Here is a 14,091-nt window from a genome sequence, read left to right as displayed (position 1 = left end):
TGTTTGCCACTTTTATCGATTTGTGTGATAATAATGTGCTTTAAATTGAATGTTTTTTGCAACTGCTGCATTGAGTTGGTGCTGCAACTGCTGCCATGTTAATCTGCTAGGTTGGTATTGTATCTGCGGTCAATTAATTTTTTTTTTTGAAAAAATAGGGATTGATTTTACCTATAATTTGTGTTTTTAAGTTGGTATTTGATTCGTTTGTGCATTGTTCTTATTGAATTTTAAGTTTTCTCGATGATTTCATTGAATTTTTTCTTTAAAAATTTTTCTCGATTTGAGTGCTTAAAATCTGGGTTCCTTCCTATTTTCGTTTAATATAATGGTGATTTAGATGCATGTTCTTGTGGGTGATGGGGTTGTATTCGAAGAAACTTGTTCTGCAAATTAGAATTTTTGTGCTGCAACTGCTGCCATGTTAATAGACTGCTAGGTCGATTAGGTATTGTAGTTGCTGTTATAGCTGAAAAATGGTATTTTTTGTCCGTAGATCATAACACATGACTATAGGTAACAAACGCAAGGCTGTAGAAGGTTATAGGTCTGAGAGAAGAAAAAAATGAGTAGTCGATCAATTGGAGAATAGAAATTGCAGTGAGAAAGCAGTTGAAGCTTCGGTTCGAGATGAGCCGGAGGAAATAGATCCTCACAAATGAGGAAGCACTAATCTTGCCCCATTGTGAAAGGTTTATTTTGGTTGAGAGGTATGACCTCGCCACAGTCCTGGATGATGTCAGTTCATTTCCGGCTAAGATATCCGTTAGGTCCCATTTAAAGATGTTTAATGAATTCAAACAAGTCGTGGTTGATCAACGTCTGAAGTCTATGTTTAAGAATTCTTGTTTTGGTGGTTTATGGGACCTGCCAGAACATATAAAGTTCAACGGACAGCTTGTCCACTATACACTTCTGCGCTGAGTCGAACCGGACAACATAAAATGTGGTTCAACATCAATGATAGGCCTGGATGTTTTGGTCTGAAGTAGTTTGTGCTAATCACTGATTAAAATTGTGGGCGTTATCCCCGTGATTCAAGAAATGTCAAAGTGATGGAGGAGGGTGAAGCTTTTTTCAAAAAGATTGTGAAAAGGAGGAGTGTAAATGCAAATATATTGTTGAAGCTTATTAGAGGCGGGAGGCTGGACAAGGAGGATAAGTTCAAATACTGCTTGTTTTGGTTCGTGCACTGCATATTGCTTGAATGGGTCTTGTCAAAAACCGTGGACATAGACACCATCAAGATTGTGGATAACTTTGGCTTTTTTGAGAAATACCCTTGGGGTAAGGAGTCATTTTCCTTGACTCTAGACTATCTAAAGAAGCGGATAGACTTTAGCAGGCAGAAGAAGACATTTGAGACAAAGGGAGTTTCATCGTACGCACTCTATAGATTTCCCTAGTCATTTATGGTATTTGATTATAAACCATTGAATTAGTTTATTATATAATGTAATTCATCTATGGTGTCTATAATATACTTACTCTCAGTTTTATGTTTTTGTTTTTTCTTTTGATCATAGATTTGGATATACGAAGCCTTTCCCATGCTCGGTAGGTGAAATGGTAAATCAAATGAAGACCCGCTGCCCATTCCCCGAGTTCTCAGATGGCATACCTCAAAAGGTGATAAACTAATCAAAGGTGATCCATATTTTAACGAATGGAGAACAAAGATATGAAATATTTCTTTTGATGAATAATTTTACCAATATTGTGCTACTAATCAATCACATTTGCCTATTTATCTGTAGAGAGTGCACCCGTACCTTATCCCCACAGTCCGTGAAATGAAGCAACACGACATGAAAAAGTTCAAAGCATTTATAGATGAACCGAACTACGCATTCATCGATGGCTTGAAGGCCTGTCTGGAGGGTGTGACTGTCATCACGTCATCGGAGGATGGTGAGGATGGGGATGATGACCGAGATTTTGGTGGAAATTCTGTTTTAAAGCATGTCACTCGGAGTGCGGGGACAAGTAAGCCGAGAGCATCGGGAAAGATACCGATGATTAAAAATCTGGAAGAGCGCGTGTTTAGGCTAGAGGATTCGATCAAGGACATCGCTGATTTTATAAAAGAAGAGAGACTGAGGAGAGAAGAAAAAGAGAGGTAAAACAAGAGAGATGAAGCTGAAGGTAATATCTGCTCTATATATTATAGAAGATGCATATTTTATATAATCTTTTTTACTTGTAATAATAGAATCTATACCATTCTTCATCAACCGATATCTTAGTTTATTAGAAATGGTAAATACTTGAAAATGCAGGTGTGCAGGTGCAAAGTCGACATTCAGAGGAGAGGGCTGGCCGCGATGACAGTGGCATCAAAGAAGCCCTCCTTGAGGTAGCAGCTTTGGAACATGCCTTCATCAATGCTGGTGATATGATGATCCCAGAGGTTGCAGCTGTTGTAGAGAAGGAAAATCTGGATGAAGGTGATGATGGATCAGCTGGTGTGGAGAAGGAGGATCATGACGAAGGCAGACAAGATGAAGATGATAAAAATGAAAAAAATGGTTGTGAAGAAGAAAACAATGAGGGAGATGGAGAGAAAACAGAAGAGAAAAATGCACAAGAAGTAGAGAAAGAACAACATAAAGAAGAAGGAAAAAGTGATGCACTAGAAAAAAAAGGTATCACGGAGAAGGATAACGAGAATGAATTTCCAAACTTGGATGAATTTCTTAATGAAGTTAGTCAGGAAATCGACAAGATGACGGTGGAAACCAAAAATGTTGAATCTTTAGACAATTATTAAATTTTTATTTGTCGCTGATGACTACTTTTATTTTACTAGATAATGTTAACTTCTAACTTTCAGCTCGGGATGCGTAGAACTGAACAATTTTGTTTTCTAAACTTCCTTTATATTTTATGATAAACATTTTTCATTTTATATAATCAACGTATCATTTCTTTTACATGACTTGTCATCATTGATTATAGACTCTGATTAAAAGGTAAAGCATATACAGTAGAGCGATGTGTAGTCGATGAATGAAAAAGGTAAACCATTTATAATATAAGTAACAAGTAGTCGATTAATAAAACATTCAGAATACATTCAATCCCACTACACCCCCATTACACCTTTTCAAAAAGCTAAAACTACTAGTAAATCATAGACCATAAATTTCATGCCCTTTTATTTTTCTTCAGCCATAGCCAACTTATGCTTAAGTTGATCCCTCTCAATTTTGATATCTTTCAACAATCCCTTTAAGTGATCAATCCTGTCTTCTTATTCTCTATATAATGTCATTAGAAGATCCCTATTTTCCTCGGAATCTCTAAGCCTTTCAAACATTTCAAACTTTGCAATGTCTTGAAATTTTGACACCTCGAAATCGGAGGAAATCCACTTGAAATAAGAGCATCCACCATTATCCTAAAATAAGGAGGATAAATTAGTAAATTTAATTATGAGATGAACACAAATAAATTTTTATTTAAACAAAAATAAACCTTCCTAACCGCACAACTGTAGAATTTTTGCCCCGGATATCTGTCGGTGCATGATGTTTTCAACACCGCAGGATTACCATAATGCCAAATATAAAAACTTTTGGAAGTTTGAGATGACTGCGACATTGTTATTTTTGGTTCAAAACTTGAAAGTCATGAATAAATGAACATGGAGGAGTCCAAAAGGGTCCCTTTAATTAATATAGTAAGGCTATTAAAATCTGACCGTTGAAAAATTCGACCCATTAGAATTGTACTGTTGTAGAAAATTTAAATGAATTATCTTTTACTTCAAAGGTTCTCTAACGAATGTATATGTCTTCTATTATTGACTGGGTGACTTACGACTTATATACTGATGTTAGTGTTGATTATCCTGTGTATTAGAATATTATCAATTAAGACTACTGTTGAATATAGACCTTTTGTACTGTCTATGATCAACTTGCTGAATATATGGATGACTTAAAATAATGGGAAAATGGAGAAATTAAACAAAATAAAATTAGAGTATGTCAATTAACACCATTAAAATATTGTAACAAAATTATGATGCATCAATTGTGCCTCCCAATCACTTTTGGACGCGATCAAGTGTTATCTTAGACACGACGTAATCGTAGATCATTGAGATAACATAAAAAGGAGAAGAAATAAAATAGAATAAATATTAATCATCCAAGCACTAATGAACGACCACTTATCATTACAAAAGATTAGACTTGTGTGATGACCATAAGGATAAGTGGTGGTTGTTACTTGTGAGTGTTCAATGGACAAGTAGTGTATGAGAATAAGGAGTCCTTCTCAACAGAGACACTTGTTCTAGGTAATTGGTTGTTACTACCATTTCCCTCCCCTATACCCATTTGATCGAGTGCCCAATTTATTTGTAATCTTATATTATGATATTTAGTCATTTTACATTGCGTGAGTGATGTTAATTTATTTTATTTCTCCCTTTTATTAATCTGACATTCTTTGAAAATAGACTTCTTTGGTCGATACATGACTAATAATAAAGTCTGGTATAGATAAAGCTATTTATCTATAATATATTCAAGATATCATAACAAGTCTATTTTCAAAAGAGGTGAGATTAAAAAAAGGGAGAAATAAAATAAAATAAAATAAATTAACATCACTCACACAATGTAAAATGACAAAATATCATAATATAAGATTTCAAATCAATTGGACACTCGATCAAATGGGTATAGGGGAGGGAAATGGTAGTAACAACCAATTACCTAGAACAAGCGTCTCAAATGAGAAGGACTCCTTGTTCTCATACACTATTTGTCCATTGAACACTCACAAGTAACAACCACCACTCATCCTTATGGTCATCACACAAGTCTAATCTCTTGTCATGATAAGTTTCGTTCATCAGTGCTTGAATGATTAATATTTATTTTATTTTATTTCTTCTCCTTTTAATATCATCTCAATGATCTACGACTACGCCGTGTCTAAGATAACACTTGTTCACGTCCAAAAGTGATTGGGAGTCACAATTGATCCATCAAAATTTCTTTACAATATTTTAATGGTGTTAATTGACATACTCTAATTTTATTTTATTTAATTTCTCCTTTTTTTCCATTATTTTAAGACGTTAATATATTTAGTAAGTTGATCATAGACTATATGAGTGGTCAATAATAGACTCGTTTATAAGTCGATAATCTCACAATATACAGAATCATGAACACTGATTTCATTCTATAATTTACCCGTGACACAGTCAATTATAGAATGTGTATTTACGTAGTCAATTATTTATTCCTACTGTACTCAGAGTGTAAATAAAGTTTGCAAATCTTAAAATAGGGACTACTGAATAAACACTAACAAATCACTATAGATAAAGAGAACATCATGAATACAAAAACTTGAAACTTGTTTATAGATATATAAATGTTCATTGCATCTATATGTACAATTTTTGGGAAAAAAAATCCCAAATAAAGAGTCAAAAATGAAGCTTTCATTTACATAATCCTACCAAGAAAGCGTCATTAAGAAATGAACTACAAACCAAACAAAAAAAACAACACTACACTAGGGGGACGAAGGGGGGTGATGAGTTCATGGGGGCCCAGGTTTAGCCTCTCGGCTATGGCCCGAAGAAAATGAGCCATCCGGCGAAGCTCTCTATCCAACCGTCATTGATCGGCGGAAAGACCCTCGAAAAGGAAATCCAGGTCACTTCGAATCCTTAGCAACTCTTTATTATTTATTGTTGACATTCTATGCAATAGCCGTAGTGGGTGCGTCCTCCTAGCCATCTTCTTCTCCCTTAAGTCTTTTTCTTCTGAAATTATGTTCAAAATCGATCATGGGCTCTTTAAATATACCAGACCATGAGAAAATCGACCAATACAAGCTTTACGCGTGTTGATTGAAGGGGAGAAGGCATGTGAGAATAAGAAATAAAAAGTCATGGCGGTTGTGGCAGTCGAGGTATTTAAAATGTTGTCGTTTCGTGAAGTGTAATAATTACATTGAAAGGTTCAATGAGGAATAGAGTTTCTGTAATAGACTACATGACTGATCAATGATAGACTATGTATTCTACACTATACCCCCTAGACAATGCATCGATGTATTATATATTTTGAGTCTAGTCGATGTGTAATGTGTATAGTCGATTTAAGAACTTGAAAAGAAAGTTTTCGAATTGCCACCCATTCCAATGCATCGTAATTATTTCTAATTCAATATTGTATGAAGAAAAGGGTTTGTTCAATAGACAACTAGGTAGGTTTATTATACACTACGTACTGAACATTTATTTAGTGGACCAAACACTGATATATTATATATTATGAGTCTTATCGATTATTTATGTTTAGAATCTATTTAGTACGTAGTATATAATATATGAATAGGAATCGATAATGCACAACAAAAAAAGTCGATTCTAACTGCAGTTTAGTGGTTTTCAAAACAGAATACACATAACATACTGTCCAGTGCATTTGAACAAATAAAAACATTCAATACAATGCCAATCATATTATTCTACGTTAATGCTGCATGTTGTTCTCTTATGTCCCGGCCTTTTGCACTTGGAGCACTTGTTTCTTTTCTTGTACCTTGAAGGTTCCAACACACCCTTAACGCATTTCACCTTCCTCCGCCCGAGTTTGGGATCGAAGTCGGGTGGAAGAACTTGTATTTCAAGATACTCTTGCACCACACTCCACTCTGACTCAAGTGGTGCTTCACAAATAGGTTCCAAGTATGCAAGGAGGTATGGTTCTTTAGAATATATTTGCAAAGAGTAGTTGTAAATACTAGTGCCGTATTCATCCCCGTGCTTCGAACGCAACACTGCCATTGTATGAGAGCATGGCAATTTCACCAAGTCGTCTTTCTACAAGAACATGACCGTCTCGAAAGATTATCTTTTTCGGAACGAACGTAGGCAAGCACAGTGAATTCGTTGGTGCTTCCTTTTATGTTGTTCACATATAATTTGTCCCCCTCGGTCATGTTTTCCCTCAAGATCATCTCTGCTACGGGAACGAAGGTTGTCTTTCAATTGTCCACCTCCGCATACCTCTTCCTGAATATTTCTCCAAATCAATGTGCAATTGAATTGAAAATAGATGCCACTGGATACTCTCTTTCATCGCGCAATATTGAGTTGAGTGACTCGGCGATGTTTGAGGTCATGATGTTGAATCGATTACTTGGAAAGTGAGCCCGACTCTACTTTTCAAATCCTACTTCATGCTTAAGGGCATTGATGTAGTCATTAAATTCTTCCAACGTGTACGCCTTGGCCTCGTGGTAGTACAAATAGAGAGAATCGGAACAATGGTGATTTATTCAAAGATTTTCACCGAGATGCCTCATACAAAAACTGTGATAATCAAGTGGATAATGCCTTACGAGGCCGTTGGCTATGCTTACATGTCTGTTGGAGATAACATACAGCTCTAGTTCGTCAACGACAAAGGCCTTAAGATTCTCAAAGAAGAAGCCCTACGATGCATCGTTCTCCTTATCCATCACATAATACGCTAAGGGATAGATATGATTCTGCGTATCTTGAGCAACAACAAACAACAGCATGCCCTTGTACTTGCCTGACAAATGCGTGCCATCAATGGCAACGACCTTTCTCATGTGTGCATATCCACGGATGGAAGCCCCAAATGCCATAAAGTAGTAAATAAACCTGCCAGCCTCCTCATTGACCATGAAGGAATTAATAAACCTGGGGTTGAGGCCACTGAAAATATATGAAAATACGGGAAGCACTGCATATCAATGCTCGGACGTACCTCTAACTATGTTCTTTGCAATTACGCCTGCCATCCAAAACTTCCAATAGCTCGGCCTGCAATGTAGCTCCCTAAATACAATCCTCTCGATCTCTTTCGGGCTTGGACCTTTGTTATTAACGAAAAAGTTGAAAATAAGTGAGGTAATGACCTCCATGGTAACATTCTTGTGTTTTTCCGTGACATGAACAATTCCACAAGTATGCTCTCCCACATACTTTTGGACATGAAACCAACCCGATTCTTCGATAGCACATGCGCGCACTATCCACCGGCAAGTATGATCTATGCACCTCACCCTCAAGTATTTCTTACTACTCTTCAGAGTTGTGTAATTGAGTGATATTTTCACCGACGCCTGCTTCAACAAAAGTTTTAATGTTTTCCTTTCCTGGAATGTTTGTCCTAAAAAAAGATTGGTGCCGTTCGAGAAAGAGTAACTTCATTGTGTTTCGAGCTGCCCGTCTTCACCTCTTCCACACTCCTCTTCTTCATAATCTTCACTATTATCCCATTCATCACAACCCATGAAATCGTATTTCGTTGACGTATCATCCATATTTGAGGGTGGGGGTGGGGGTGAGGGTAGGGGTGGGGCTGATGCTGAAGCTTCTTCCCGGGACCTTTCAAATCTTTAAACCGCAATATAGGTCTGAAGTTATCAGAATCAACGCAAAGCATATATAATTCCACGTGTCTATCATTCCTTATGAATGTTGGATGGATTTTTCCACTCCCGTTCATCAAGTAACTAATTAACACCTCGCTTTGATCACAACTTAATTCACCGCTCTCCGTTACACTTTTAACCATGTCGGCGTATGAGCCACTGCGACGAAGGGTAATGGACACTGTCTCTTTTGATGCGGTTTTCCAAACTCAACATTTAGGACTCTCCTTCCATTCACCAGAAAATATATCACCAACAACCACGTAATTTATAATAGACATAATATACCTCGATAATAGTATTCAATAGACTTGAATAGTGGTTTAGGTGCCTAGACTTAATAGATTGAAGTCGTCTTCTTCCTAGTTGTTGGCCGTACAGTGCACGATTGATCCTTTTACTACGACCACCGGAATAATCCAATGAATTTCAGCTTACAAACAACCTAGGGAGTATTGGAATATTGCTATTGACCCAATAATGGATTTTGAAATGTGGTACTGAATTTCGAGCTTTTTGTATGAAAATGAAGGAAAAATTGGAGCTAAAAATAATCTAAAAAGGCTTTTAACAATGGAGATAATGTCACTTCCTGATGGATGCCAGAAAAATCAACGAAAAATGGCCGAAAAATGGTCGGAAAATTGAGGAAATGACGCCAAAATAGGGTGGTTGCTAGTGGATTGGTCGAGAAGATTTGAGATTTTTTTTAAAAATTATTTATTCAATATTTATATTTTTCAAGATGGACTAAAGTGTAGTTTTAACAAAATTAGGGCTGAAATGAGAAAAGGAGCTAAAGTGTAGATTTTGTAAGTTGAGTGTTAGTTTTGCATTTTATTTTTGTGGTCCCATAAAAGTATCCATTCTTCAAATTAAAAAAACTTGGTGGATAAATGTCAAAAAAGGTTTGGGAAGTGGACTTTTGCCAAACTTCCCCTTCTTTGTTTCTGATCCAAGTTACTTGGATAGTTATGGTATCAGCATTTCATGTTTTTATAAGATTTCTATAAAAACACATAAAATAATCACCGTCCATCATGATAAACTTATGGTCCTTTTGAAGAGGAAGAATTTTGTTACCTGAGAGAGCCATAACCTGCACAGAATGTCTTTTGGGATTTTTTTTAGATATTTTCTTTTGGGATTTTTTTTTAATTAACATGAAAATATACAATAAAGGTGGCATAGTGAATCCTTTATAATTTTATATAAATAAGTGTTTGAGTTGGACTTGATATTTTTTTGGCCTTAATTAGTCCATAATATTTTTAACAGATTTTGTCTTCTACGATAAATTGTGACATAAGTATTACACTGAGTGGTAAAACCATTCTTATTGTTTCTTGGTTCCTATTTCAGAAATGGCTGAACGGGGAAAAACTCGAATCACTCCAAGTGGGAGTTCTGGATGTCAAGCAAAGAGACAAAGTGGAAGAGCACGTCATCAAAGGGCATGTTTTCGAGGTCGAGAGATCATACGAAATGGTATCCCCAGTGCGACACAAAACCTGTTATGGAATGAAAGGGCTATACGAAGGGAAAGAGAGAAAAAACTGAAAGAATTCAAGTCTTTGAAGAAGTCACCTAACATTAGTGTTGCTAGTTTTATACATCTGTTTGAGATGAAATGTGTAGAACTAGAAAACTATTTAGAAGTCTAGGATTTGGAAGCATTAGTTATTTAGCAAATTCTCTCTGTGACCCTTGGGGCGAGAGATTGATTGATGTTTACCATGAGATTTGGCCTAGTGAGCCTTGTGGGTGTACATAAGTCGTCTAGAATATTTTTGGAATGACTTTTATTTTTTAGATTGACTTGTAACATGAAGTTACTTATTAACTTTATATATTATATATATTAAGTTGTTTATATCTTTTTACGTGAATTTCATTCATTTATTTGAGTTTAAAATGACTTAATTGAAAGCTATCATCCTAATAAACGTTAAGAAATTATTTTTTTTATTTTGGTCAAGTGTTTAGGTGAAATTAAGCTATCATCCTTTCGATTTTACAATAAACATGAAACCTTTAGGTGAAATTATTTGCTTAAATGTGTAATTTACATGCATAATTGATAACAAACTTGCGCAATTGTCTCTTAATAACAGACATGGCATCTAAAAGCATAATTACTGACTTGAAGAATGGAGAAAAACTAAATGGAGACAACTACGACATTTGAAGTCATAAGATATGGTATGTACAACACTGCACAACACTGCACAACGCAAAAGAGACCTTGAAGCTTATAAGGTGTGGAAAAAGGCTGATTTCATTGCACGTGGAATCATTGTAAGTTCTGTGGTTGATGACCTCATGCATGAGTGTGAGGAATTTCCTACTGCCAATGCCATCTGGGCACACTTGCGAGGAACATATGGGGTACTTCTATCAGCCGCCTCAGACATCTGACTATCAAGTTTGACACTTACAAGAAGCGTCATGATCAGAACATCAAACAACACATTCGGGTGATGTCGAATATGATAGCTCAACTCAAAAGTGCTGCTAACATTCTCTCGGATGAGCAGCAGGTTCAGGAAGTGATTCGATCTCTTCCCAACAGTTGGGAACACTTGAAGGTCAACTTAACCCACAATGATAGCATCAAACCCTTTCCAGATGTTGCTCGTCACGTTGAACTTGAAGATGAGCGGTTTCGCACTGCTAAAGCTGCTTCTAATGCCTTTATGGCAGAATCAAGTGGTAAGAATTCTTTAGGATTCAAGCGCAAGAGGAAGTGGAGAAAGAACGGAAAGGGTAAAGAGACCGAAGAAGGACCATCTGAGAAAAAGAACAAGCCAAATTCGAAAAAGGGAAAAAGGTTTTTCAAGAATAAAGACAAGCAAGATGAAGTGCTAAAAATGCCAAGTTCTGGGGCATTTTTCTCGAGAATGTCCTGAGGTGAAAAAGGTAGCATTTCTAAATGCATCTCTAAGGGCTACATATGTTTCTAGCACTGCTTTATTAACTGAATCTTGTCCTATGTGGATTGTAGACTCAGAAGCCACCAACCATGTGAGTCGAGATCGAGAAGAGTTTGTGGAGTTTCGTCGAGTTTCACCTGGATCAAGGTGGATCTATATAGGAAATAATGCAAGACTTGAAGTCAAAGGGATTGACACTTGCAAAGTAGATTTACATGAAGGACGTTCTTTAATGTTGCATGGCGTCCTATATATGCTTCAGAAACTTGACGAAACTTAGTGTCTGTGTCTGTTCTTTTAGATGTCGGTTTCATTTGTTCTATAGTCGTAATTGTGTAAGAATTACTCTAGATAATGTTTTTTATGATTTTGGACATTGTTGTGATCGCTTTATTATTTTAGATTGTAATCCTTCGACTTATAACTATTATGTTAACCGTTGTGTAATGTCATGTTATTCAAGTAATAATGATGTTAATATACTTACATGGCATGCTGGATTGGGTCACATAGGGCAAGACCGAATGAATAGATTAGCAAAGAAAGGACATCTAGATTCTTTCTCCAAAGTTGAAATGCCAACTTGTCAAAATTGTCTTGCCGGAAAGATTACTCGTAAACCATTTGGGAAGGCTAAAAGAGCCGAATTCCCATTGCAATTAATCTATTCTGATATTTGTGGTCCAATGAATGTAAGGGCAAGGACTGGTGCTTCATATTTCATTACATTCATTGACGATTTCACGCGCTTTGGTTATGTCTATTTGATATCTCATAAATCAGAAGCACTTGAATCATTTGAAAGATATATGAATGAAGTTGAGAATCAATTAGACAAAAGTGTAAAGGCATTTAGAACTGATAGAGGATGTGAATATTTGTCAAAACAATTTGTCCTTACGTATTTCCTGCTCGTTTAGGCAGGAAATATGTTTCTTGTGGATTTCTTCCTTCACCTCTCTCGCAACTCCTGTTATGATATCCCTTGACTGATTTCCACACAGTATGCAGATATCACATTTCAATACTTACTTCAATTCAGTCAAAAGTGAACAAAATGTTAGCGGAATTGCAATAGTGGAACATACCTCAAGAATGAAACAGTTGGTATTCCCCGTATGCCTGTAAGAGCCGGCACAGAATGTTTCACTTGCACGACGAGCACCTGAAGCGATAGGTTTACTAAGCTAAGACACTACAGAGAAGGGTCACGTATCATATGTTACAGAGGTGTGCAATATGCTTTTAAAAAGAGCCCTCTTCAACTCAGTGCAGAATTTGGAATTTAATTTTTCTGCCAAGAGAGGCCTTAACGGCGCTAAGAGGAAAGGCTTTGACATTGCATGTCAGTTAGTTTGAACTAACGGAGGGGTTAACAATTGGAACAACATGCATGAAAAAGGTGACCCTTCATTCATGTACAATCTGCAACGAGATATGATAACGTACTCATTCACACTGAATGCACAGATCTGAATAAAAATAAAAATTAGATTGATATAGTAAAATAAAATCCTAACACGTAAAGTGTAAGTAGAGATCAATGTTAAAAATTATCACCTGTTCCAATTATATACTCTCAATCCTTGAGGTGTTCTGAAAGAGAAATTTAGTCCTTCATTAAAGGCATTAAGTGCACTTCCGTAAACAAAGTCCAGAAACAATAAGAGTTCATAGAATGTGTAATATATACACCATCTAAAAAACAATCTTTAAATTTCTCTGCACATGTAACTGAGCCTGAAACTGTGGATGCAGGACCATCCGCAGCGTACACATTCTATTGCTCTACAAGTTCTACATTCAGCTATGATATGAAATCATAAAGTACAACAACAACAATCTATCTAGTGAAATACCACAGTGGGGGCTGGGGAGGGTAGAGTATATGCAGATCTTACACTACCTCGTGGAGGTAAAGAGCTTGTTCTCAAAGGAACCTCGGCGCAAGCGCAGCAAATCTAAGTATTTTTGAAAAGGTAAAAGACAATGAAGAAAACATAGCAGTTGAGAGAAAACAGTAAAGGAATAGTAAAAACAACAAATTGTGTAATAATCGATAAATGTACACGTGCAACAGTTCATGTAAAAAAAGGTATAAAAGGAGAAAATAATTACTTCATCCACAGAAATACTTGAACATCGACAGAAATGCTTCATAATGAGAAAATAGTAATGTTACTCCTAGTCTCATTGAAGTCACAAAATATACTTCCACAAATGTCAAACCAAGAAGATGCTCGATGCAATTCAGCAAAACTAGGCCAGGAGATGTGGATTCAACAGTTGAATTAACCAACTTGAAAAACTCTTGGTCAATCCCAATAATCGAAAGCATTCTCCAGCCAAGGCCTGCAATGCGAGGTGATGGATCCATGCTTGGGAAAACATGACATAGACAAACTGAGAATAGAATGAATTGTCAAGTTGCCTGGATGTTATATAATTAACAACACCATTGCTAACAATATCATCACCCAATCTTTCACAGGAAGATTGGGTGATGTTCGCATTGGTGTTGTTAATCATATAATACCCAAACCACTTAACAATCCATTCCATTCTCAATATGTGCTTGCCATGTTTCCCTTGCACTGGATCCATCACCTCGCTTTGCAGGCCTTGGATGGAGAGTGCTTTCGATTATTGGGATTGACCAATAATTTGGCAAGTTGGTCAAGCCAACTATTGAAACCATAACAAACCCTGGCCC

General features: G+C 36.4%; 1 protein-coding gene across 1 annotated transcript; it reads right to left on the bottom strand.

Moving 5' to 3' along the window:
- Positions 1-7,473: 7,473 nt before the first annotated feature.
- On the bottom strand, positions 7,474-8,334 carry LOC124891836. The gene is made up of 3 exons (XM_047403421.1): positions 8,247-8,334; positions 7,817-8,180; positions 7,474-7,723 (listed from the first exon to the last, which is right to left on the bottom strand). Exons 1-3 carry the CDS (start codon positions 8,332-8,334, stop codon positions 7,474-7,476), a joined length of 702 nt encoding a protein of 233 aa, XP_047259377.1.
- Positions 8,335-14,091: the final 5,757 nt, after the last annotated feature.

The sequence above is a fragment of the Capsicum annuum genome, unplaced genomic scaffold, assembly GCF_002878395.1.
Source record: "Capsicum annuum cultivar UCD-10X-F1 unplaced genomic scaffold, UCD10Xv1.1 ctg4105, whole genome shotgun sequence".
In the NCBI taxonomy this organism is placed as follows: domain Eukaryota; kingdom Viridiplantae; phylum Streptophyta; class Magnoliopsida; order Solanales; family Solanaceae; genus Capsicum; species Capsicum annuum.
The sequence above is the reverse complement of the archived record's forward strand: the minus strand, read 5'-3'. Positions and strand labels throughout refer to the sequence as shown.